Source organism: Xylona heveae (genome assembly GCF_001619985.1).
Source record: "Xylona heveae TC161 unplaced genomic scaffold L228scaffold_7, whole genome shotgun sequence".
In the NCBI taxonomy this organism is placed as follows: domain Eukaryota; kingdom Fungi; phylum Ascomycota; class Xylonomycetes; order Xylonales; family Xylonaceae; genus Xylona; species Xylona heveae.
The window spans coordinates 1309634-1332812 of record NW_017264199.1 but is presented as its reverse complement, the minus strand read 5'-3'; the positions used below and the strand labels follow the sequence as shown (position 1 = coordinate 1332812).

The 23179-nt window shown below is 47.5% G+C and overlaps 7 protein-coding genes across 7 annotated transcripts; 2 read left to right on the top strand and 5 right to left on the bottom strand.

Moving 5' to 3' along the window:
- Nucleotides 1-182: 182 nt before the first annotated feature.
- L228DRAFT_162856 (hypothetical protein) lies at nt 183-1208 on the bottom strand. The gene has a single exon (XM_018329403.1). It carries the CDS (start codon nt 970-972, stop codon nt 352-354), a length of 621 nt encoding a protein of 206 aa, XP_018187466.1. The 5' UTR covers nt 973-1208; the 3' UTR covers nt 183-351.
- Nucleotides 996-3681, bottom strand: L228DRAFT_212235 (GTPase-activating protein-like protein; the record flags this gene model as incomplete). Its single annotated transcript, XM_018329934.1, has 7 exons — nt 996-1156; nt 1221-1965; nt 2034-2294; nt 2361-2948; nt 3073-3318; nt 3375-3508; nt 3561-3681. The coding sequence occupies 7 exons, from the start codon at nt 3679-3681 to the stop codon at nt 996-998; spliced, it is 2256 nt and encodes a 751-aa protein (XP_018187465.1).
- Nucleotides 3682-5871: 2190 nt separating this feature from the next.
- On the bottom strand, nt 5872-6408 carry L228DRAFT_248676 (hypothetical protein). The gene is made up of 2 exons (XM_018332903.1): nt 6183-6408; nt 5872-6125 (listed from the first exon to the last, which is right to left on the bottom strand). Exons 1-2 carry the CDS (start codon nt 6272-6274, stop codon nt 6047-6049), a joined length of 171 nt encoding a protein of 56 aa, XP_018187464.1. The 5' UTR covers nt 6275-6408; the 3' UTR covers nt 5872-6046.
- A 2169-nt stretch (nt 6409-8577) lies between these two features.
- Nucleotides 8578-11242, bottom strand: L228DRAFT_269356 (hypothetical protein; the record flags this gene model as incomplete). Its single annotated transcript, XM_018335266.1, has 5 exons — nt 8578-9940; nt 9999-10189; nt 10237-10570; nt 10621-10823; nt 10880-11242. 5 exons carry the CDS (start codon nt 11240-11242, stop codon nt 8578-8580), a joined length of 2454 nt encoding a protein of 817 aa, XP_018187463.1.
- A 335-nt stretch (nt 11243-11577) lies between these two features.
- On the top strand, nt 11578-11984 carry L228DRAFT_269355 (hypothetical protein; the record flags this gene model as incomplete). The annotated part of the gene is made up of 4 exons (XM_018335265.1): nt 11578-11618; nt 11679-11716; nt 11769-11839; nt 11892-11984. 4 exons carry the CDS (start codon nt 11578-11580, stop codon nt 11982-11984), a joined length of 243 nt encoding a protein of 80 aa, XP_018187462.1.
- Nucleotides 11985-12820: 836 nt separating this feature from the next.
- Nucleotides 12821-16330, top strand: L228DRAFT_256361 (N-acetylglucosaminyl transferase component Gpi1). The gene is made up of 8 exons (XM_018333920.1): nt 12821-13154; nt 13229-13321; nt 13378-13390; nt 13450-13598; nt 13666-14806; nt 14863-15324; nt 15391-15485; nt 15544-16330. The coding sequence occupies exons 1-8, from the start codon at nt 13035-13037 to the stop codon at nt 15838-15840; spliced, it is 2370 nt and encodes a 789-aa protein (XP_018187461.1). The 5' UTR covers nt 12821-13034; the 3' UTR covers nt 15841-16330.
- On the bottom strand, nt 16101-18048 carry L228DRAFT_262019 (hypothetical protein; the record flags this gene model as incomplete). The annotated part of the gene is made up of 3 exons (XM_018334378.1): nt 16411-18048; nt 16296-16336; nt 16101-16219 (listed from the first exon to the last, which is right to left on the bottom strand). Exons 1-3 carry the CDS (start codon nt 18012-18014, stop codon nt 16101-16103), a joined length of 1764 nt encoding a protein of 587 aa, XP_018187460.1. The 5' UTR covers nt 18015-18048.
- Nucleotides 18049-23179: the final 5131 nt, after the last annotated feature.

Genomic DNA, 23179 nt, shown 5'->3' with positions numbered 1-23179 from the left:
TCAATACCTTCTGACACAACTAGCTTGGAATAACGTGCTATCAAGCAGACAGACATTCCAGTCGTGACTCTGAGACAAGAGGCCAGACAAGATCACAACGAATTCCACCCTTATTCTTTAATTTAATTGATTAAATTGTGACTGCGCGATAGCTTAATGCGAGATCAAATAACAAACGCTACCATGGTATCAAATTAAGCCATATTACCCGCGAGTGCTCACCCGCGTCTAAATACCCTACCATGTCTTCCGAGCTGCTTTTGCTCAAATGTTTCGACCTTGCCCACAATAAAAAGAAAACTTCATGTTTCATCAAGATAGTAAATCTTCCCAGCACTTTCGAAACAACAATTAAAAGAAATTCAACAGGAAGATCCCTAGGAAAGAAGAGAGAAAAGAGAGGAAACGAAATGGAAAAACAAATCTGAAAAAATAACTAGCCAAACAGAAAACCGCCGCTCTCTTATCTTCCTTCCAGGCCAGCCCGGAGCGAAGAGAACAAAGGCTGGAAGCGGAGCAAAGCCCGTACATCGCCAAGGGGAATCGAACTTGAAAGAGGCAAACATGCCATGCCAGACCCAGAAAGCCATTCAGACCGAGAGGATGAAAATGATGAAAAGAACCAGACCTCTTGTCGCACCCCAGGAGAAAAGCCTTGAGATGGATAAAATAAATAAACGAGATGACTCGCCAACAAATGCGACTGTCAAAGTACAGGGCAGAAATGCTGTGCCGAAGATTAATAAAAAAGGTAATTAAAAAGAGGTATCCCACTGTACTCCCGCCCTGCCATGACCAATAAGCACCTGTCCCGCAAATCGTACATTCATTTGGCGTTTTGAATGCATGCCCATGAGTAGAAATAAAAAACAACCCGAATATGTATTGGCGGGAATCACTGAAAGATTGTAGAGGCCCGATTATGCACAGAGATTGGGGGCCTACGCAAATATACTGATGCTGGCTTCGCATCGCCCCCAGTGTTTGTGCAACGCTTACCACCCCTTCTTTCGAGAAAATCGCTTGTTGAGTAAGACAAGAACCCGGTTTACGTTGATCTGAACGTACTCCAGGTCGAGATCTTCCTGACCAGCTTTCTGCATCTCAAGCAAATCATCAAGCTTCAAGTCAAGTTCAAGCAAGCCCTTATTACGTCCTATTTACAAAAAAAAATCGTCAGCATTTGAGAATAGGGTATGCGGAGTAAGAAAGGAACTCACCCTTGTAGTGAAGCGAGATGACGAATGTGCCAGGAAGTGGGCTTGTAAAGTTGAAAAAGATGTTGGCGCGACGATTTTCGGGCACGTTGCTCTTTTGGATGACTCCCTCCTTTTCAAGCTGCTGGTGCGTGAATTTGTAAGGTCCAAGGACTTGATGCTTTTGCTGCTTGCGTTGCTTCCCCTCTGATTGGCTGCGCACGTTGTGGAGATACGACTTGTACGTTTCGAGTTGGCCCACGAGATACCCATTGTGATCGCGAATCGTTCGAAGCACCTCGTCCAGCTTTACCGTCTCTCGGAGGGCCTTCTCTTTGAGAGATCCAAGGTGCATCAATTCCTGCTCAATTTCCTCACGCAAAAGTCCGAACCCATCGGACTTGTCGACGACTCCGAGTTCTTGTAATTGACTGAGCAATTCCATGCACCGGATGCCCTTTCGAACCATCATCGAGTCGTTTCTCGTTGTCGCGGCTGCTTCAGCAATCCTATCCAGTCGAAGGGGCCTTCGCATTACGACCGAATTATGAGGCAACAATCGCATAATCTTGACAAATGTGGCCTTGGCTTCCATAAAGAACACTTCTTCCTGAGTAATATCCAAAGCTGCCGTCAAGTCGTCCACCGCAGTCTCCCACCGACTGAAGAGCGGCAAATTGATTGCACGATTTTCTTTGCGAGGGAGCTGTGGAGGCGCCGATCCAAGCTCTTTCAGTAAAGTGTACAGGTGTGAGCTCTCGTCCTTGGCCTTGAAAAAAAAAAAAAAAAAAAAAATTAGCCCTGCATCTTTCCTTGTAATAATCGAGAAGAACCTACCAATTCTGTGCTGTGCTTCTCCAAGAGCGCGTGCGTAGAATATACTTCGTTCAGCGTAATAGACAACTCGAGATCCTTCTTTGACAAGGCAACATAGTTGTCCATCTCTAGACTCTCATAAAAGTCTTGCACCTCGCACAAGTCCAGCAGGAACTTGTTGACGCGCTCCTTGTTCTGGTGGATAAAGGGCTGTAATTTTGCCATGTATGGTTCCTTTGCATACGACGGCTTATTTGCGATATTCTGAAGCATTTTGGCAATCTTTGAAAATCCGTTAGTGTAAAGCACTTTTTAAAATGCTATTGCAAGCAAAGGTCGGAAACTCACCAATGTCAGTGCTCGTCTCGGATGCTCAGCAGGGTTGCCATCGATCAGCATGTATGAGCGGGGCGTGACAATAGCTGGATTAATGAACCTGAGGAAAAAGAAACCTCCAATGAGAGTACAGATGACCTGATCCTGGGCTTCAGGATATTTCCTCTTGGACAGACTCCGAATCTGTTTGCAAATCCATCGAATGCCGTACGGAGTCTCTTCTAGGCCATCGATAATGGTGGTCAAAAATCCATTGGCAATCTCCATTAGCGTAGACAGGCGAGGTTCGATGAGCTTCTGGACCTGCTCATTCGCAGCCGCTTGCTCGGCGGTAACACTCTTTGGCATGTCGGGGGGTAACGTTCCCCCGCTCGACTCAATCTTCTCAATCATGCGCTCGTAGACTTTGAGAGGATTAATCTCTAAATCCATGTCCTTCATTTCGATCAATGTGTTTATCCTATTCGCCAGTACAACCTTGAGGTAACTTTGACCAGGGCCTCGTCGCGTGTATGTTGTCATCATGCGGGATACGGGCGTGTTCGCGCGGAGTAGGGAAGAGTAGTCGGGAGTGTTGTCAAATTGGTAGGTGAGCACAGACTACAATCGCCGCATTAGAAATTATGCTACGATAGGGACTATGCCAATCAAAATGCAGAGCTCTGTTTCAAGCTGTCCGGATTGGAAACCCGCGAGAGAGACGAGATTGAGAGGGTATACTTACTTGGAACATGGTCAAAAGAAGGTGTTCTTCACGGCTCTCATACTGATTTCCGTAGATGGTGAACATGACCGTTTGTAGAAGAGAATCAATCTCTGCCATGGTCACTAGCCGACACAGATGAGCAATGTGTCTAGGCTCAGATTGGAGTAGGAAGAAAAGATTTCCGTATTTTTGAGTTTTATCATCGTTCGGGAAGTCGCCTTCCTGAATTTCGACTTCGTCGAGGTGATTTGCCACTTCATTTTGCTAAATAGATAGTTAGCCTGAATTCTGTATACATGAAAAGCCAAAGCCGAACTGACCTCTTCCAGTGCCATGCGATTTTGGATGAGTAGTGCAATGCGTGAATCGAGGTAACGAACGTCTTTCTCGAGCACAAAATTCTTCTTTGACTGCGAGGAGATCTTCGATTTGAGCTCACGCAGATTCTTCTGAGCTGCAAGCTTGTCAGTAGATATCCTTCAGGTGTTGAAACGATCATTCCTCACCTCGTGCAAGCTCGTCTTCGATTTCAAAATCTCTCTCCTTGTTAGACATGGACAGATAAAGCGCAGTGACGGAGAGACGTTTTGATTGCCTCGCAGAACGCCCATCGTGTGATGAAGCCATGGTGTTCTGGCGGGAGATTGGGATGAACGAGGACGAAGAGGACGTGGACGCCCTCGACGGCGTGTGAAGCATCGTGGCCACTGACATGGCGAAGTGAATCTAGTCAAATAGGTCCGAGGCGCGTCTATTAAGGTGTTGTAACTCGGCTTTCGCGTTATCCAGTCGCTCTGAAGCGGACGTTAGCCCTGCGTCGAAAATCGTCTTCCAGGCACAGCAGCACCCAGGAATGGCCGTACTTGGAGCGAGCTGGAGCTCAGTTGAGCCGGTCACGAGAGGATATGAAAGCTGCAGTGATATTGGAAGCAGAATGTTTCCAAGGAGATTATTTGAACCCAAAACTGGAAGAAGCTATTCGGGCTACCTCCCCCCAACTGCCGGCTCTCGGTCCTTGGTGTCAACGCTCTCGCGTCGAGGTCGATCGTAAAGTAATCCCCTAGCGCTAGAGAAACGAGGAGAATTTTGTAATTATCGCGTGTTCATATGTTTGACAGTGATTTTCATGGGTCGCGTCGATTCAGGGTCCTTGTCATAAGGTTCGGTCTCGTCGCAAAGCACTCAGCCGTGAAAGTAAGGCACACCACTGGAGCGACGGAAAAGAAAGGTGTCACAAAAAACCTTCTCAGGCGCGCAGAACGTAGCGGTGGGCGAAATGAAGCGGCGATTTAGCAGAGCAATGTCGAGCCACGAGTGGAGTTATGGGGCAAATATTCGGTGGAGTTGATTGTGCGAGCAAATTCAGGAGTATCGTCGCAAAGGGGGTGCTCCCCGTCTTGGCCGAGGCGAACAGGTTCAATATTGGCAGGCTGCAGACAAACGCGACTTCGCGCCGAATTACCAAGGCTGAACAGACAGATGGCTTTGAGAGATGAAAATGTTCAGAGATGGTACTGACGGTCGGAGGAGAGGATAAGAGAGGGAGGGGGGGTTTTGAAAATGTGGGAAATGTTAAAAGGTAGGCTGCTTGCTTAGATTGAACCGGATCCAACTACATAGTACTACTTCTCTCTACTAAATGGCCAGTCATTCATTATTTGTCCAAGAAGATGGTGGTCGACGGCGTTATGCACAAGGGGACAAGGGTTAGACGGGCCATTTCTTCTAACGCGGGGATTAGTTCATCATTACTTGATATGCCGACGGATCTGGGTGCCATGGAAATAATGGCCCAAGAAGAAGTGTTTTTGCTTTCCTACAAGGAAGGCAAATGCAATCGTAAGTTAGTCGTAGCCAGCCTGGGGTCCAATTGCAGGTAAAACACTGTCTTTCCACTACCATGACCTTGTACTTTTCTGGCCGATGCACGTTGAAATTGATGAATCACACCTGGATCCATAATGTAGCAAGTCCGTTACAGAGACGCAGCAGCATGGAACCCACACCCCTCATCATAGTCATCATAGGGTTGCCACCATTCCCTTGCTGTCGCAGGGCCGGACATGGCAGAGTCAACGGTCGTCGAAGCGAGGCTTTGTCTCTTTTGTCTCTTTGTCTCTGCGGGATCACAAAGTGCCATGGAACGCAACCGTCCCCACTGCGCAGAGGGACTGGCATGACTGCTAGGATGCGCTCGCGATACGACCCGATGTGGGTATAGCCGTCACAGAGATAGATTGAACATTTAAATTGTCCTTTCCATGGCGCAAGGAGAACAGTGCCCACAGCCATCGTACCAATCGCCAGGGGCAATCAAGTCTCGTGGCTTTTAAAGCACATCATCATCATCATCATCATCACCACCATGATTCCAGGCACTCTTAGCTACATGTGTCATTGCTGAAGTAGGACAATTGTCCGAGGCCTTAACGTCCAGACCGAGAAGGAAGAATAACTTATGACAAGGTTGCAAGATAAATGAGCATGGCTAAAGGCACCGCAAGGGAAGGCGCGAGAAGGTGTACGCTTAAACTCACATGAGAGTAGTAGAGTAGACCCCTGGACGCTTTTTTGGATAATTCTCCCTTGTCTTCCTGCTCAAAGCTCGTCCTCTGATGGGGCCCTCTCCCCTGGAGATAGCTCGCCGAGGCCAGGTGGGTTGCAAAGCACGCACTACGTTACCGGTGACAGCACACGGCTTAGGGCACCTTTTAGTCTCCGTTTATCTCGACTTGGTTCGGTTTCAGGTTCTGTTCCTGGCTGGTTGCCTGGCGGGGAATGACCCACCCTCATTGGCTCCAAAAAGGCAGCTCGACCATCCCATCACCATTATTATCCACCCGTTTCTCGTGCCTGGGCCTAAACCGCTTTTTGTCGGCCAATCACTTGCGGAGCGCTCTGCGGATACCTCTCTGTATCGGAGGACCCTCGAGAGTCCCGTCGCGTGCAATCGTCTCTGCTTTTCGGGAACCCTTTCAAGTCGAATGGTTCGCTAAGAGAGAAGAGCAAAGGCAAAGGCGAAAATGGTGTGGAAGTACAGTTGCAAGATAACACAAGCACAAACGGTCAAGGTGCGTGATGAAGAGACATTTCGTCGGACCATGACCGATGAGGAGATTATCTTGCAGTTCCATTGCAGTATCTGTACGGCATCAGTATCGGTCAATGCAGGTTTCACAGAGCCGGTAAAGTTAAATCTGATCAGATGGGGCACAATCATCTCCTCCAAACCTAGGTCCAGGGGGCGCTGTCTTAGAATTCATCTGTGGTCGAGTGGCCGTCAAGCAAAGAATTCTGTGCAGGAACAGTTGCGATAGAGTAATAATCAACGTAAAACTCATGTGGACAAACAAAGTATGGATTGTCTTTCCCCATACGCGATCGTCATCAGCAGATCATCCTGATCGAAATTTATAATCACAGAGCATGAACCCCTGAGCGCGAGTAATTTCAATGGTAAGATGATCCCCACAAACACAATACTCAGCCCAATGCTCGAACCATTAATCCTCGGCACCAAGGCACCTTTGGGGAGAGTGTTAAAAGAAACACTTTTCTACTCTGAAGCGAGGAACCGGAGGCACCGAATGGCAGGTGCACGAAAAGCGTTTTGATCCAATCACAAAGGAAGTTTTGAGAATGGTCGCTCCTGTCAGTCATGCTCGGCTTCGAATTTTTTTTCGTTTCCGCGGTACGGAAGCCGGCCAAAATTTCGGGACTCGAAGGGAATATGACGATAGTGGAGGACAAATGCCTGCGCTAGGGCGAGAAGCTTAATATTCCGCCGGGACCCAAAAATTTCATCCCATTGCCATGACACAATTTGATCCACTAACCTTGTGCCGCGGCAAGTTTGTAATCCAATACGGGAGTTAAAAAGGCCCCGCCAAACCCTTTTGCTCATTCGCGTTGAATTACGGAGTAGCTTTATATCATCTGTCAAATCAGCCATTTTCAATATTGGAGCAGGTGGTCTTATCGTATGGTAGTGTACCCTTGGAAATTGACAATAATACTCAGAGTACTCCGTATAGTTCTGAAAGCCCTTGGCGTTGGGAATTGTTGTGTCTCGCGTGACAGTTCTTCTTCTTCTTCGCGCCTCTCTAACTTAATCCATGCGCGTTGCTTCCAGAGTGGACAGTGGATCTCATCAACAAAATGTCGTGAATGCCAAGCTCAATTCGATAATCTCCAATTGGCACCTCATCCCTCACCCCTCGTACCTTTTTTCGTGAACCCCCGTCACAGACTCACAGGGCCAAGGGGAGCACCAAGTCCCGTGGGGCTCGAGAAAAAGGGTGCCCTGGTGCTCGGTGGAGGTTTCGCAAATTACACTCTGCAATAGTCTCTCTCGGCAGCGGTGGTTTAGGGCGATGACAGGGACCAGCCTGCCAGCATCGTTAACAAAAATCGTAAGATCTTTTGCCGATCAATATCCCATTTCGGTTTTTTGAGGGTCCTCGGTCATTTCGGGTTTCTGAGTCTGTCTCTTCTTCCTCCATACGGAATTCTCTAATCTGTCCTTTTGTACAGAGTACGTAGCTTCGTACTTGTTCAAGGGTTTGGAGGAGAGAGAGAGAGAGAGAGCTCCCGCACGGACAGCCATGAGGACCGCTGTGCATACTCCGTAGGTTGAGGCGAGAACCCTTCCCGCCATCATCCTGGATATAGATTGCGTCGACCGCGATAGAAAATGGCCACCGAGAAACACGAGAGTTAGAATATATTTGAGAAGGAAATCTACCAGTATCTGTCTCTGGAATGAAGCCGAGTTGTGACTTTATACAATTCAAACTCATAAGACTAATGCTCACGGACAACGTACACGGGGCGATGGTCACTTTCGAGTTCGGTCAAAGCACTGACCTGGTAGCGTCGATCATAATATAGCAATTAACTGATGGGTACAAAGTACTATGACAGATGGTGCGCATGAAACGGTTGGTGCCCTCTATTCTGTATTGCAATGCAAAAACTCCTTAAATCCCACTTTTATGTTCCCTTGACCAGACCATAACGTACAGGGTATCTACCTTGTTACTACATTATTAGGTTGCTGGACCCTGCTTAAACGTGACTGCATAAAGTGAGAATGCTCGCTTCCAAACAAAGGCACCTTGATGAGTCCTGCGGCCCGTCCTAGAGATCCCCATCTAATCATACAGTATTGCGAAACTCGATCTCAATGGCTCAACGCCAGGACGCTTAAATAGGAAAAAAGGACTACGTTAATCCAGATCAAAAGTGAGAAAGAAAATCCATAGTCTGATAGCGCTGATCAGCTTGACCCAAGCCCTGTCCACGTTCAGAGTATGTAAATAACGATTCGAATCACTCATGCCCGAAGCTTCTGGGAAGATGCAATTCAAGAGGCGTATCGGAGTAGCTGCGCCAAGGCGACGTGGCGAGGCAGCAGGCATCATGACCTCGGGATTACCGCCTGGAGTGGTCTGGCTGCAGGGACGGGCCGGATGAACGGAAAGGCCGAGGGGACCACGTCTTGGCTTGCACAGATCAAAGCTCTCATTTCCGAAAGGTAAAGCTTTTGCCAGACTTCTCTTTCTGAACCTTGCGCATCCCCTTGGGTGCATTAGCCGCCTTGGCGTAAGGATTGAACCGCTTGCTTTTATCAATTGCACCCTTGCCTTGAGGATTAGCATGGAGAACTGATTCCGCCTTGCTGTAATCGAATGGCTCGGCCTCCATTTCCGCATCTTGCGCTGCTTGAGCCTGCTGCTTGGCAAGTTCCTTTTCCTCTTTCTTCTTGGCTTTCTTCTCCGCCTTGCGTGCCGCTTTTTCTTGGGCTCTGCGCTTGATTTCGTCTTCTTCCGTAGGGAGCCTTATCTCCTCCTCCTCCTCTTCTGCATTCTCTTCTTCCTTTTCTTGCGTGCCAACATCCGCCTCGCTTGTGTCGGAGGTCGGTCCAGAAGTTGGGACATGTGTCTCCTCATCTTCGAATTTTCTCTTCCGACCACCTCCAAGCTGCTTGACAACAAATATATTACTGTCTTCAGAGGCTTGTGGTTTCCGATCTTTGATGTACTCGTGCTCAGCTCGAGCGCCAGGGTCTACTCCTTCCTTGTTAGGACGCGAAGCAGCAAAATCTGAGGGATTAGCGAATATCTCAGCCGTGAGTTCAGGCAAAGGCAATGCGAGCCTTAAGTCCTCGATGACATTTCCGGGTGTCACGTTAACCTGCCACACGCTACTGCCAAAGGTTTCGCCCCAGAAAGTCGAGCTGTCGCTCTTGATTGGGAATGGCGTCGCGGGAAGCTTCCTTTCCGATAATGCAGTTTCTCCCCCAAACGTGTTAACGGACTTGCCATCTTCTGGCGCTTCTCCGCCCTGTGATGCTGGTTGCTGTGGCTGCAGGACTTGCATCATGTCAGGTCCGTTGGCGCCGGCTGCTTTAGCTTGCTTGATGACGCCAAGCAACTCACTGATCCGAAGGCGGACAGGTTGCGAAATGGGCTGCGCAACATTGAGAAGCGCAGGGACCTCCATCGGCATTGCCTTGGCGATATTCAGCAGAACGTGTTTCGGCATAATATAGTTGGTGCTGTCATCATTTTGACGAGCAACTTGGTCTCTCCATTGATGTACGGCCTTGAAGACTGCAAATTGCTCCTTCGAGAACATTGCCGGAGATCGAACCAGCATGTCGTACCATCCACCGGGCCCTCGTCCGTTGATTTCATCGTAAATGGGCCGTTCATACCGCTGTAGGGCGTAGTCCTTGGACCGTTGAAGCACATCTTGAATGCAATGCTGCTCCAATTCTTTTCGACGAGTTTTCTCAATGAGCTCATTCCTTAAACAGTCGTAGATGTAAAGGAGGAAATGCGTGTCAGACCGAGCGTAATTGAACATTTCTTCCGGGAGCGGCCTAGATAGCGGTTAGACAACAAATTTCAAAAATATTTCCGCCCACCTGAAAGACATACCGGATGCGCCAATCCGCCATTTGATATTGTTTGTCGGCATCGAAACCCACGTATTTTGACAGCAAGTAAGCAAGGCTCTGTTTGGGAAATCCAAGAGCCCGGGCGGCATGATATGTGTCAAAGAGTCCAACGACGTACAACCCCAGGTCTCGCTGGAGCCAGATCATGTCCATGAAAGAACCATGGAAAACCTGAATCGTCAGCATTGTTCCCAACTCTCGATGTCAATTGCGCCTACCTTGACAATTCTCGGATCCGCAAAAACCTCGTTCAGTACTTGCAAGTCTCTCCGCCAAGGTTTCAACGTATCAACCACCCAGTCTTTGTCCCGCGTGCTAATTTGCATAAGAGAGACAATGCCTACGTATGATCGCGAATCATGATGTTCCAAATCTATAGCGATTTCCTTTGCGTTCTTTAGCTCAGCAAGCATAGCAGCCACAGCCTCAGGTGTATCGACAAAGGTCGCCGCAGTGTCTTCGAATGAACGATACGGAATCGGCTCTACTTGATCGTACACACTAGGAGGGTATTGGCATTCTTTGATTTCGGCTTCGTATGGATGCTTGTATCTAGCAATTGTAAGCGGAGTCATTATGGCGCGAGAGCGAAATAAGCGTACTGTTCAAGGCCATATTCATTGACAAAAGTCGTCAGGCTCTGCTCCAAAGGAACTATGGCATGCGGTTTCGCATTTAAGAGAGGCTTAAACGCAGTACTCTCGGCATTGGTCGGAACGTTTTCAAACAGCAACTGCGGCTTTGGGATGTTCTGCGTCCTAAATACGTTTCCTGTTCGTGCCTTCTTTGGCTTTGGCGTCGGTGGCTTCTCTTGGGAGTCAATTCATAGGCTCCAAACTCGATTTTGTTGTCTGTACTCACCCGCTCCTGTTCGCTCGGACTGAGTCTCTTGATTACTCCCGTATATTCGTCCAAACAGGTGTCGGCCCTCTCCAGGAGGCTGTCTATCACGTCCACCACACCTCGCCAGTTGTTCTCCAAGGCATCTGCGTCTTCAAGTTGTGGAGCATCAATTTCTGAACCCGAAGCGGCGAAATTAACAAGCTTTTCGGCAAGTTTAAGGAAACGAGACTTTTGTTCATCCAATGAGGAAGCAATATTCGCATCCAACGACCGTTGAAACGGGAGATCCTCTGCAGCAATTTGCCCTGTTGTCCTCGTCGTTGCGACAAGAGCGGAAGAGACCTGCTCTTGAAGGGATCTAAAGTTTTGGGCGGGATCCATGGAGGCGTATCGTAATTGAGCCACGCACTCTGCAAGGTCCGCGCGGATAGTCTATGCAAAAGAAAATATAAAACCTCAAAATGCAAGTCTATCGCAGTAATTCAACATTGTGTAGGGTGTAAGCCGCGTTTTGTAATTGCCGTATCGATATGGAATCGTCCAAAATGCTTCACGAATTATTTCCATTGTCAGTTTCGCTAAAACTAACTTCCTTCGGCAATCTCCGTTCTCGCCCAACTTTACGCAATCGACGTTATGGCAGCCAGTCCCTGCGTCAATAGAGCTGCAATCCCTAGCTACTGAAAAGCCGCTCTGCTCGCAATTCTTCGGTCATCATGTCGGCCTCGCTCGCTCCCGAATGCAATGAGGTTAAGGAGTACGTGCTGAAAAACTGATTCTCGATCAACGCTGCTGCTAATACTTCTATTTGGCATAGGCGGTATGACTCGTGTTTTCTTAAGTGGTACAGCGAGAGTAGGGGCTTCTTCACATAATGGTCCCTTCTTCGCTCTGCTAATCATACCAGAATTTCTACGAGGCAATGCTTCAACCGACGAATGCGAACCACTATTCAAAGAGTATCGATCGTGTCTATCGGTAAGCCTTGAAGAAGCCTCATGTGAGAAAAGGCACCGCTAAGGCCTCGCAGCGAGCGTTGAAGGATAAGGGCATCGAAAATATGCTCGAGGAAGCCAGGCAAGATATGAAAGAAAATGACACCCATCATCTTCGACGATCATAATCTCTTCCACAGCTTGCGCTTCTACAGCTTCTGATGACCTTCAGCTTCCCATCTTCTCTCCAAAATCAATCTTACATTTGATACCAGCCTTGAAGCCGACCCAAAGCCCCTAGATACTGTTCAATTCTCAATAGTCGCTCCGTCTATGAAAGGAAATCCGGTAGCAGCTCGGTCATATCCAGGGACACGATTTGCGCTGGGAGTAGGAATAAAAGTTTCCCTGTTTCTCATGCTTCGCACAGGGGGAAAAGAGCAAATTGTCTCGTCTGATTATTATTAAGGGCGCTACTGGCTTCTTTTCCTGGGACGAAAGCTTGGTCAGGCGAAACAAAATTAAGAGATGGCGTCCAAGTAAAAAGGCTTTTACTTTTGACATATTTTCTGATTAATCCTGCTTATCAGCAAAGGAATGTGGGCAGGTGACTTCACATGAAAGAAAGGTTCAATGTATAGAGGTTATTATATCAAAGTAGTGACGGCCGCCAAGCTTCAGGTGCATTATCCGGCTTGAAGCTTAAATATCTCCTCTTAGAATATATCTGACTCCAGCGCCACCAACAAGATATAATAAAAAAAAATTACCACTCTAACTCAGTCATTTGGAGGTTCAAGTATCCGGCGATGAATGTCGAAAGTAATATTTCAATATCTATAGACAATTGAGATCGATTGGGGCGAGGGGTTCTCTGTCATTGCGCATGTCCCTTGGCCCGCAGATCGTTAATGCGCTAACGGCGGAACCCGTTTTTCCCCACGTCCACTATAGCAACCCTTCACGGTGGTTAATTGAGACGCTACCTATAGCACGCCCTTCACCTACAGCTCTATCTGCACCATCGAACGCTCGCGAGTTTGGCTTCCGCAATTCTTTCCTTTTGGTCATTCTACCCTTGTGCACTCCGCTAATGGTGCTGTTCCTTTCAACTTTTACGTTTCCAGCACTTGAATTCCCTCATCTTCTTTGAATCTTCAATTGTCAATTGATCGAGCCGTCCAACGGGTTTCCTTACGGGAGGTCCTTCGGTATGCTCAGATTCTTCTAGCTAATCCATGCACGCTTTTTCAATCCTCACGCTTGGGATCTTTATAGCGGGATATATTACTGCGCGGTGGGATCTGGTTACTCGGTTGTATGAGCTTGCCATCTTTGCTTGGGATCACGGAGTTGTTGTAAGTGATTAGCATAAATATGGGCTGTGTTCTTTACGCAATCGGTGATACTGATCATTTATTTTGAGAGCTAGACTCGTGCAACCAAAGGTTTTGCAATCCTCTCGGTCTTCTTCTTCCTGCTCATCCTTCCTGCTGAGCGACTCGCGGCTCACGAAACAATCTTGGTACTCTCCCTTAATTCTTTGTTCGATGCGACCAGTACGCTGATCATCTCCCAAAGCATCCTCGAGTTGGTGGAAGAGGCATTTCAGCGCGTGAACAGCTGAGGCGCCGTGGCTCATATTAGCCTGAGAGGGCGGCGTTATTATGCTCGGAGGTCACAAATTGATGAGAGTTTTCTGGCCATTGGATATCATTCGAACTGCCTCTACAGGTGTCATTGTTGGCTGGAGGAATTCCGATCTGGACATTGTAGTCGTTACGGTCCTGGAAGATGTTGAAGTGAGTGTGGAAGCGCTATTTCGATATTGGTTAAAGGGTGAATTTTTAAATAAACTTTGTGGCTTAGGCACGGAGCGTCGAAAATGCGCTTCGAATTGGTACGCTTTTTCGCGGAAGCCCACACCCAGTTGGACGAATATACCAGCTTTGTGGTAAGGTATCGATGCAGGTGTTGGGAACGCTGAACCCTTCCAACCCACCACCGACGACTCTATTCAACTCGTCGCATATATTTGCCTTCACAAATGCTTCATCGCAGCCCCCTCGGATTCATTGTCCCCAGGACTCCGCCATTAGCGTGCAAATCATATTGTTCGAGAAGCCTCATCCGACTCGCATGCAATTCATGTCTCTCAATCCCATGTCTTTGGCGCTTGACGACAAACCCGGTCATGCGGTGAACGGCTCTACTGCTTTGGACAGCGTCGATCTAGAAGCTGAAAAGGAAAGACAGCGGAAATCCCGGCTCGTTGAAAAGATCGGTTTGCATACAGTCGTTCGACATCCCCCATCTGAGAAGGAGCTGGCCCTCCCGGCAATACTCACCCAGATCAACTGTTCGTTCGAGATGGGTGCATTGCTTCGAAAAAACATTGGGCTGGTAGGTGTCAGACCGCGGCGACATCTGAGTGTCAGTGAGAGGGTGGTTGAGTCGGCAACGACCATGTGGGATAATGCTATTCTTGGGCTAACAAACTCGATCACCATTTGGTTGCTACCAATCCTCATCAAAGTGTTCATAGTCTTTCTCGTTTTCCATCGCGCCATGGCAGAATTGATCCTCAGGGTCTTGGAATGGCGTTTAAGGCCGGAATTTGCTGCTCTGAAGGACATATCTGCTACCGCTCAGCAAGTCGACATTCGGTTGCAGCAGTTTTGCTACTGGCCTATACAGTATCTCACATTACGGAGTCGAAAAGACGATTGGGAAAGTATTACGGATAGCCATCCCGATTATATACGATTCTACAACAGCCTTTGGCTTGTCGCAAACGATGTAATTATCGGCATCGCTCTCGGATCGTACATTATTGAGAATGCGGAATGGGTTGCATATCAGATTGATAGTATTCTCTCATCCTGGACCATTGAGGGGCTTCAAAGAATGATATCATGGTTGATGTTTTGGCCAGCGGGCTTAAAGCTCAATACTGAATTAGCTGCATTCCTTGGCGATTTGTTCCTCTGGGTTATAGATTACTGGGCAGGTAGGTGCATGTCTTGGCGGAGTCTAAATTCAAACAAATTGCTGACCGGAAGAAAGGCTGTGTGGCGAACCTGCGACCACTCCTGCCTCAGGTGATTTATTTTATCGGATTCTCCAGCTTCGCTGGCGCCAGCGTCCCTATAGCTCTCTTTTCGGATCTCCTTTCTCTGCTCACGTTGCACATCTACTCCTTTTATATCGCTTCAGCACGTATCTATAACTGGCAGCTGACGATCATTATCTCATTGTTTCATCTCTTTCGGGGAAAGAAGCGTAATGTGCTCCGTAACCGAATAGATTCTTGCGATTATGATCTTGATCAGCTTCTACTGGGGACAATTCTGTTCACACTCTTGTTCTTTCTGCTTCCAACTGTCGCCGTCTTTTATCTAACTTTTGCGTCGGCTCGAATGATAATCATCTCTCTCAAGGCTGCATTAGATACCCTTTTGGCCTGCTTGAACCATTTCCCCCTTTTTGCACTTATGCTTCGAGTCAAAGATTCTAAACGGCTACCTGGTAACCTATCCTCAATAATGAACTATGCATGAAGAACACTCCAAATTTGCTAACCGGAATCTGCAGGAGGCATTCGTTTTGAGCTTTATGATACCCAAACTGCGTCAACTTCTTTGCGCCAGGAGTCTAATATGCCACGAACTTCGTACATTAGGCTGAAGGTAAGTGTTTCTTAAAATTACTTTTGAAATGGAATTTTTATTTACCTCCCGATTCCAGTCTGTCCCACTTTCTCTACGCGCAATGTTCCAACAATATTTCCAGCTCGGTCATCGCTTACGCAAACATTACTTGGCACCACATGTCAGTTTCTGTCTTGTCACTGGGCGTTTCGTCCCACCAATACATCGCCGAAATCTCTACAGTTTACAGTACAGCATGCTTCCTGCTACACGGGCCAGCATTGCCGAAGTGTGGAAGAGACTTACAGAAAGGCCAGCCAAAGCAACGCGTGTCAGAGTGTCGCAAGGCAACATAAATTCGCGGCGCGGCTACAAGGAAAGCGCAATATTTTGATCATATTATTTCAGGTATATTAAATGAGAACAATTTTTCTCGTTCACGATTTCAAAGTGACAAATATTTTTCCAATGTGGTCTTGAAGAGTTTAATATTTTCAGTGATCAACTTTATTGCTAAGACTACAGTTAATTCTACCTGGACACCGCCTAATACTTGATCAATAAATGGAGCTGCGATGTTAGCCAGGTCTGCAAAAATAACAACGAAGAAAATATGAAAGGGTCTAGCTTCACTTATCTCGTCACACATGATCCTTAAACCAACGCTGTCTCTGGCTCGCATAACCACCCCACCAACAGTCTTCGCAAATCGTCCATCTCGTCGCGTCGCGAGGAAACAAAGGCATCCTGTTCAGTCAGTATGCATGGAAATTCTGCAAAGAAAGAAATACAAGAGGAGAGCAAAAAAGGAATACAAAAGAAACCTTCACTTACCGCTGAGCGACTTACCTTTTCCCTTGGCCTCCTTGACCATTGACCCCAAGCCATGCCTGATACTGATTAGCCAACTCTGGGATGGAGAAAGCCTTTGTTGCACCAGGGATTGGTGGCATTGGAAGCTTACTCTTCGAGCTGATCCATGTCTAACCACTCTGAATATTCCGGCTCTTGGCTTTCATCCTCAAATAGGGTCTCCTGAAGCTGCTCGCTGTCGTCCAAGTCCATGGGTTCTCCGAACCAGCGAGATTCCAGCTCGGCTAAAACATCAACCTCGGCAGCCTCGACCGGAGGCAATTCCGGAAGAGGGGGATACGTCTGCGTCTGTGGGTTGTTGAACTGCGTGAGAGCAGTCATGAGGTGGAAGTCATCCACGTCCATGCCCTCTGGCATCTCTCCCGAAATGTCTGCCGGCGCTTCTTCCTGCGCTTCTTCCTGCATTGTCTCGTTAGTGCGCTGATCTTCCGCCACCTCGCTTTCTCCACGTGCAAATTGCCCTCGGGCATTTCGTGTTGAATTTGGGTGTGAACTCACGTACCCCGCACGAGTGAGTCTCACACGTAGAGTATGATACTTCACCCCAAGGGGACTGAGACGGACAATTTCCTCCAATCCTATAGCTTGAAACACCGCCATCAGTACTTCGCCATGGAGATGGTTCGGATACTGAACGACAATGTCTTCCGCCGAGAGCCCCGCAGGGAGCGGCACGTTTCGGGCGGGATACGAATTCCAAGTCGCTCCTCCCACGTTACGTGACGCATTCGAGGCGGAGCTGAGCGGACCAATGGGAGTGCTGGAGGTGGGTTGCGCCGCAGCATTGGCTAAAATAGCCCCATACGCGGACGGACCCGTTGAAGAAGGATTAATCTGTGGCGGCGCAAATTGATACAGAAGTGCTTCTGGAACAGGAGGTTCTGCTTGCGCGTCCCGTGCTCTCATTTGGATAGTGGTAGGGGTCATTCCCCGTCCCACTCTGTGTGCAATCTCCGCTTCAGAGCGGTGCTGCAAAATCTGCAAAAGCAAAGGCCCCCGAACATGGTTGAAATACCCGTCCAGGATTTGGTCGATGCTCAGCCCAGGAGGCAGAATGGTGTGGCCATCCGGAAATCCATAGATATCGGCATTGTACAGGTTGGTCGCCTGTCGCCGCGCTACAGTAACCGTGCCATACGACCTTGCTGACTGTCGAGCTCGGGAGATGCGACTGTAAATGGCATGAAGTGAGGTACCATGTCCAATCAAATTCGCAATCTGATCCGCGCTATGCCTGGTATGCAGATCCAAGAGCACGTCACCATAAAGGTGATTCTTCCAATTGTTAAAGATATCATTATCAGAGAGGCCAGCCGGAAGGGGGACATTTCTGGTAGGATATCCAGGAATATTCCGCACCGCCGTCACTGGCGTGTATCTCACTGGTGCAGTAGGCGCATTCGGATTTGTTGCTGCAGAAGTGCTGCGCGTGATGACGTTTGGCGCGGCGTGTCTGGCGCTCAACTGCGTAGGAGCAGTGGCCGCCGCCGCCGTTGTTGCCGCTGCCGTTGCCGCTGCAGCCGCCGCATTAGGACGACCTCTCGGACGGCCGTTGGTAGCTATGCGTCCGTTGGCATTGGACACAGAACTACCATTGTTCCCGCTGGCATTGCTGGCATTGCTGGTGGAGTTCCCGTTGGGCTCGTTGTTGTTGGAGCCCGCAGTCATAGACCGCGTGACTCGACGATCAGACATTTTGGTTTTTTCCTATGTTAGAGCAATTTAGGTCAGTAAAAAACGTGTACTTTTAAAGGATGGGAAGGGATGAAAGGGATGGGGATCGCTGTATGAAACGCGGAAAGATTGCTAATCTCAAGGAGATCCAAATGCTGGTTTTTAAAAAAAGGGGCAAGAAAGGCGTGATGAGAATGCTGGAAAAAGAAGGTGAGGAACTGTGTTGAAGATGTTGTGATGCTGAGAAAAGAAGAAGTAGTTTTGGATGTCCTGCACGGTGTTTATATAGACCATTTGATCGAGTTGTTCGCTCATGGGTCCTTTTTTGTTCATCATTTTGTGGTCTTTGTTCTGGTGTTGAGGTTTCATTGTTCAATATATGAATCGCATTGTTCAGCAATTGTTCTTTGCAAGTTTCTTTCCTTTTGCAATATATGTTTATAATGTAGTCTATGTTTACGCTATGTTCTGACTTTGTTCTCTTGTTGTGTTCTTTTTAGTTGTTGTTCTTCTGTCCTTGTCTTTTCGTCTTTTTGTCTTTGTCCATTGTTGTGCGGTCAAAAAATTGCGTTTCTCTATGACTTTGTAATTGTTTTTTCGCTATGTACTTAAACGCTACTAACTCTGGCACGCTGCTCTTTGTTCCGACCTTGAATGGAATCAGATAATCTTCTTTGTTGGTAACTTGGTATTGCTATATGAGTAGTCTATGCCCGTCTATGTCTATGAATTTATGAATATGGAATCTATGGATCTATGAATCCATGATAATGTCTTTGTTTACTTTGACAGCCTGATACGCCTTCCAAAGGCGATTCAATCTCTTCATCTTCCCCTTGACACCCTCATAATGCCTTTATTTATTAAAATCCTTGATTGCTTTTTCTTGGATCCAAGTTTCAAGCTCCCGAACTCCCGGACTCCCGTGCATTCATTGCTTCCAAAGACGTCCACAAGGACACTATACACTATACGCTGATTCCATCAGATTGTATAACTGACAAAGCCAGCATCCAAGAGGACACGGTCAATATAATTATCAGCGCGTATCAATAATCCGTACCGTTGGTTTGTTTCTGTGGGGGGTATCTGGAGTTTTTTGAGCGGCTATCAACTCAACATCTCTGTTCTCCGTACTTCAGAACTCCAGGATTCCAGGACTCCAGGTGGTACGGAACCAGAAGTTCGGGTCCATGATCTCCAGACCACGAGCGAACACGGAACTATTGCTCCTTCCTCGCTCCTCTGATTTTTATGCTGTATACAGTATACCTGTATTCTCAAACGGTTCTTCATCATCATCGTTGAAGGTTTCGATAGTATCGTGCCACACCGCTTGCCCTGGTATAAACAAATCTTTAAAAATGTCATGACTTATTAAAAACATGTTGTCGAAGAGTTGCTCTCTTTCGTAGAATTTTCCGTCCATTTCATACGGTCATACCCCCGTTTCTCCTTCCGGGCTCGTAACCTGTCAAAGACCCAAATGTGTCTAGACCATCCAAAAATACAAGGAGCAGCATCATAGGGAGAAAGAGGCGGCACCGAGCCAACAACTGGCGCGGCAGAGGGGGAGCTGCCTCATATTGCATGCCACCTCTGTCAAGCCAGATTTGTGTATGGTCCTGTCTGGAAATCACGAGCATACGCTTGTTGCTGGATGGTGATCCACTGAAGCCTGAATTTTGAAGACTGAAGAAAAACTTGTGGGAACACGAGAAGATCTACCATTTGCTCTCTTCATGTAGCTGCTGCATCTGTTGGGGGTTCACCCCCTACCCTTCCCCGCCACCGGGTCCTTGGGGGCGTGTTCAATATCCAAGTTTGCCAGCGATTGGGTGAATGGTCCAACTGCATATCCAGTCAAACGTACAGTTTACACAACGGTTATAGGGAAACAGTCAACCGCTGATCTGAAAGGGTAGTGTCCAAGGAAAATGTCTGAAAGATTGAAGCTGAAGTCTCTGTTGTCTCTGAGCAAGAGGTCTTCGATGTCATGCCACGATGAAGTCATGCCGATATACCGCATACCACACGCAGGTTGAAGCCTGCCACCCGCTTCAACGGTTCAGCTGACGGAACTGCAGAATGGTTTTGCGAAAAGGTCTCCTCGGATGAAGCCGCAAAGCGTTGAGAGTTCGTGAACGTGCGACCCCTTGTACTTTCCATTTGAGACTTCTTCACGACGCCATTGTTTGTCAATGGATGTCTAATCTTGAACAACGGCCACTGGGATTCGTAGGTCGTGAGAAACACATTTGCCGTTCCGTCAAGTCTATAAACGTCATGAGGCTCTATAGTCCATGACTCCATAAGAGCCACTTGGTTTGGCCGGGACACTCCGGAGTCCGGACTGGTAGCATCCTCAAAACCAAAACAGGCTAATGGTCTGTCTGGACTCCCTGACTCTAACATCTCTTGACTGACCCAGACAAGATACTCTAGCAACAGTTTGTCTGTATTTCTGCAGTGAGAATAATTAATGCTGGCACTGATGCAGTGCTGTGATAGGAATATAACCGACCAATACTGCTTTTGGATCTTTGCATTGATCCCGTGCTGTTTCATTTGCAAGTTTTACCAGTTCTCTTTTCCGCCCTGAATCAATGGCATTTTTCCCGTAAAAAACACCATAAGGACGAGTGCTGGTTGGGTGAGGGATGTGCAATGCGTAATGCTCGCTATTTCGTAACCGCCAGGTTGCAACACGAGCATATTGCAAATGGTGAAAGGCAAGGAAAAATCCCGTATAACGATTTGTGGTTCGGTCCGAATACTTTTGGTTCATTTATTGATGTCTGATAAAGGCCACTGGGCTGCTCTGAGAGACCCAGAGTCTTGGGCTCTACAGTCCAACGGCGTTTCCAGGGTGTTTTCGCCTCGCCTTCTCCTTTGCGGAAAAAGAAAAGGAGAAACAAAAACCGCATTGCGAGAACCAAATACACCGCAAGCCGATCTTTTCTTGACACCGATCTGCTTGAAGAAGGTTTCGATTTTGGTTTTCTGCTCATTGGTTTCCATTAGATCCCTAGAGTGTCGAAGATGGACTAAACCTTTGGGTTTGCTCCGAATATTTTCGCGTTTGGTCTCAGTCATCGATGGCCGAGATCAATGGCGAAAAGCCAAAGATCATCGCAAACATGGCGACGATCCTGGCTTGTTGTGACATTGCTAAATACAGTATCACATACTTTTTATTGGCGTTGCAATTATGTTTATCAGCATTGGAATAGGTCCACCCACATGAGGGACATACCCTCATGTGGGCTTTACAAAAGGATTTGTTGTTGAGTGTAGTGTGTCTACAACTGCAAAGGACCTGGCAGTGGCTATCAGTCTTGACCGTTTGCAGCGAACGATTGACCTCCCATTCCGGTCCGTGGACCTAAGAGTTCTCTCAAATCTCTGTACATCTGATGGCCCCCGAGGTGATTTGTTGATGTGGCTTCCTTCCTAGGGATGCCTGATACGCGTACATTGTTTTGGATGTTGTGTAATTTGTAGATAATCGTAGTTGTAAAAGCCGATATCTTTCCATGATGCAGACAGCAGAATGATACAGCAGGAAATATTTTGTGGCCATTCCATATTTTGAGTATTGTAATATGGATAGCTTGGGTCAAAGATAAAAAACGGTTATATCCGGTTTCTCGTAAATGTTTTCCTGTCATCAGACGACGTTTTGACAAACATCTCAATGCCTTGGCCGTAGGTATTTGCGTAGCAAAACGAGCCACCAGAGCCTGGAACCATGGGCTGCATTCTTCTTTGTTAGGGTTGCACCAGGGACCAACACCGTTGACGGTCAGATCCAATTCAGCATGGCTGTACTCAGTCCATTCTGCACCCTCTCAAGTGCAGGAAAGGTTAACAGAAGCTGCAGCCTGTGGGCGTACTTGAAAAAGGTGTTGCTTTGCAAGATGGTTTTCTTGCCTTTCTTGCCAGAGTCCCGCCAGTTCTGGACATGAGTCTGACACAGCTTCGTCTGGCAACAAAAGGTTTGCATTGTAATATGTGTGGGTTTTTCAAGAAATTAATACTGAAAGATAGATCTAAAGTTGGGTATTCGGTCCGCCGACGACGAAGAGCAAACCGCGGTCATAGTTCACATCCGCATTTTCCCTCGAGGTAAGGTTCTTCGATGAGCGTCGTTGCCATATACAGAATCGCACTCTGGTCTGGCGTTAAATCTGAAAGTGTGCAGGTTTGGAAATGCGGACGGCCGACTTTTTGTTTCTGCACAGCTTCTGGTTCAAGCCGCAATCTGCTCCGTGGCTTGACAAATTTTCAATTGTTTTCTAGAACTTAGATTCTCAGTTTCGTATGATATGAGTTCGCCCGTACATAAGGTCCCCATTCAAATATCAGCCTGCATACCTGTTCCATATGCAAGCGTGTCGGACTTAGATCCGGTAAATAGTTTGTCTTATGTTTTAAAAGAAGGTAAATGTTGTATGTTTGTATACTGTTCTTGATTGATCCATCTGTCGTGTTGTTTCATCTGGGAAATTCGAATTGTTGCAGAAGGATATCTCAGCATCATGACGCATGAGGCAAGATGCAATGGAAGCAAGTCAACCCCAATGTCTTGCACCGGCCACATCTGAGCTTGAATTCTATGAATCCAGCAAAGACGGATTGTAGACATTGGCCGCACCCAATTTTCTTGTGAGATACAACTGCGTAAACCAACTGGGGAAGAGGGGTGTGGTCAGACCATAAGCAGCATTCTCAGCTGTAGGGCTGTATCGCAAAATGACCGCTTTGTCTTCAACTAGCCTGTCTCTAGTGAAGTGATACTGGATGTCGAGGTGCTTGGTTTGTCCATGGGCTTGGGCATTCTTTGTCAAATCCAGGTATCATCGATGCCTTTGTTTTCCAGATCTCAGTCAGGACAAAATAGAATTTATCGCACTGTAATCGTCCGCGCCTTTTTGCTTCCATGAGAAAGGAAACATTCACGGACTGGCACTTTGTTCCGATACGTATTCGGATGTGAGATGCTCTCCGTTCTGGCATTGATGGAGTATCGTGCTTGATTAGCAGACCACGCTTGAATGCCACAAAGTCCATTTTCCTCTTCTTTTTTTCGGAGGCCAGACACTTGTTTGAGGAAGATGGTTTCATCCTACCACACGACTGGCCATCCTGTCAGTTGTTGTTGCAAGGTCGCATGGTCTTAACGG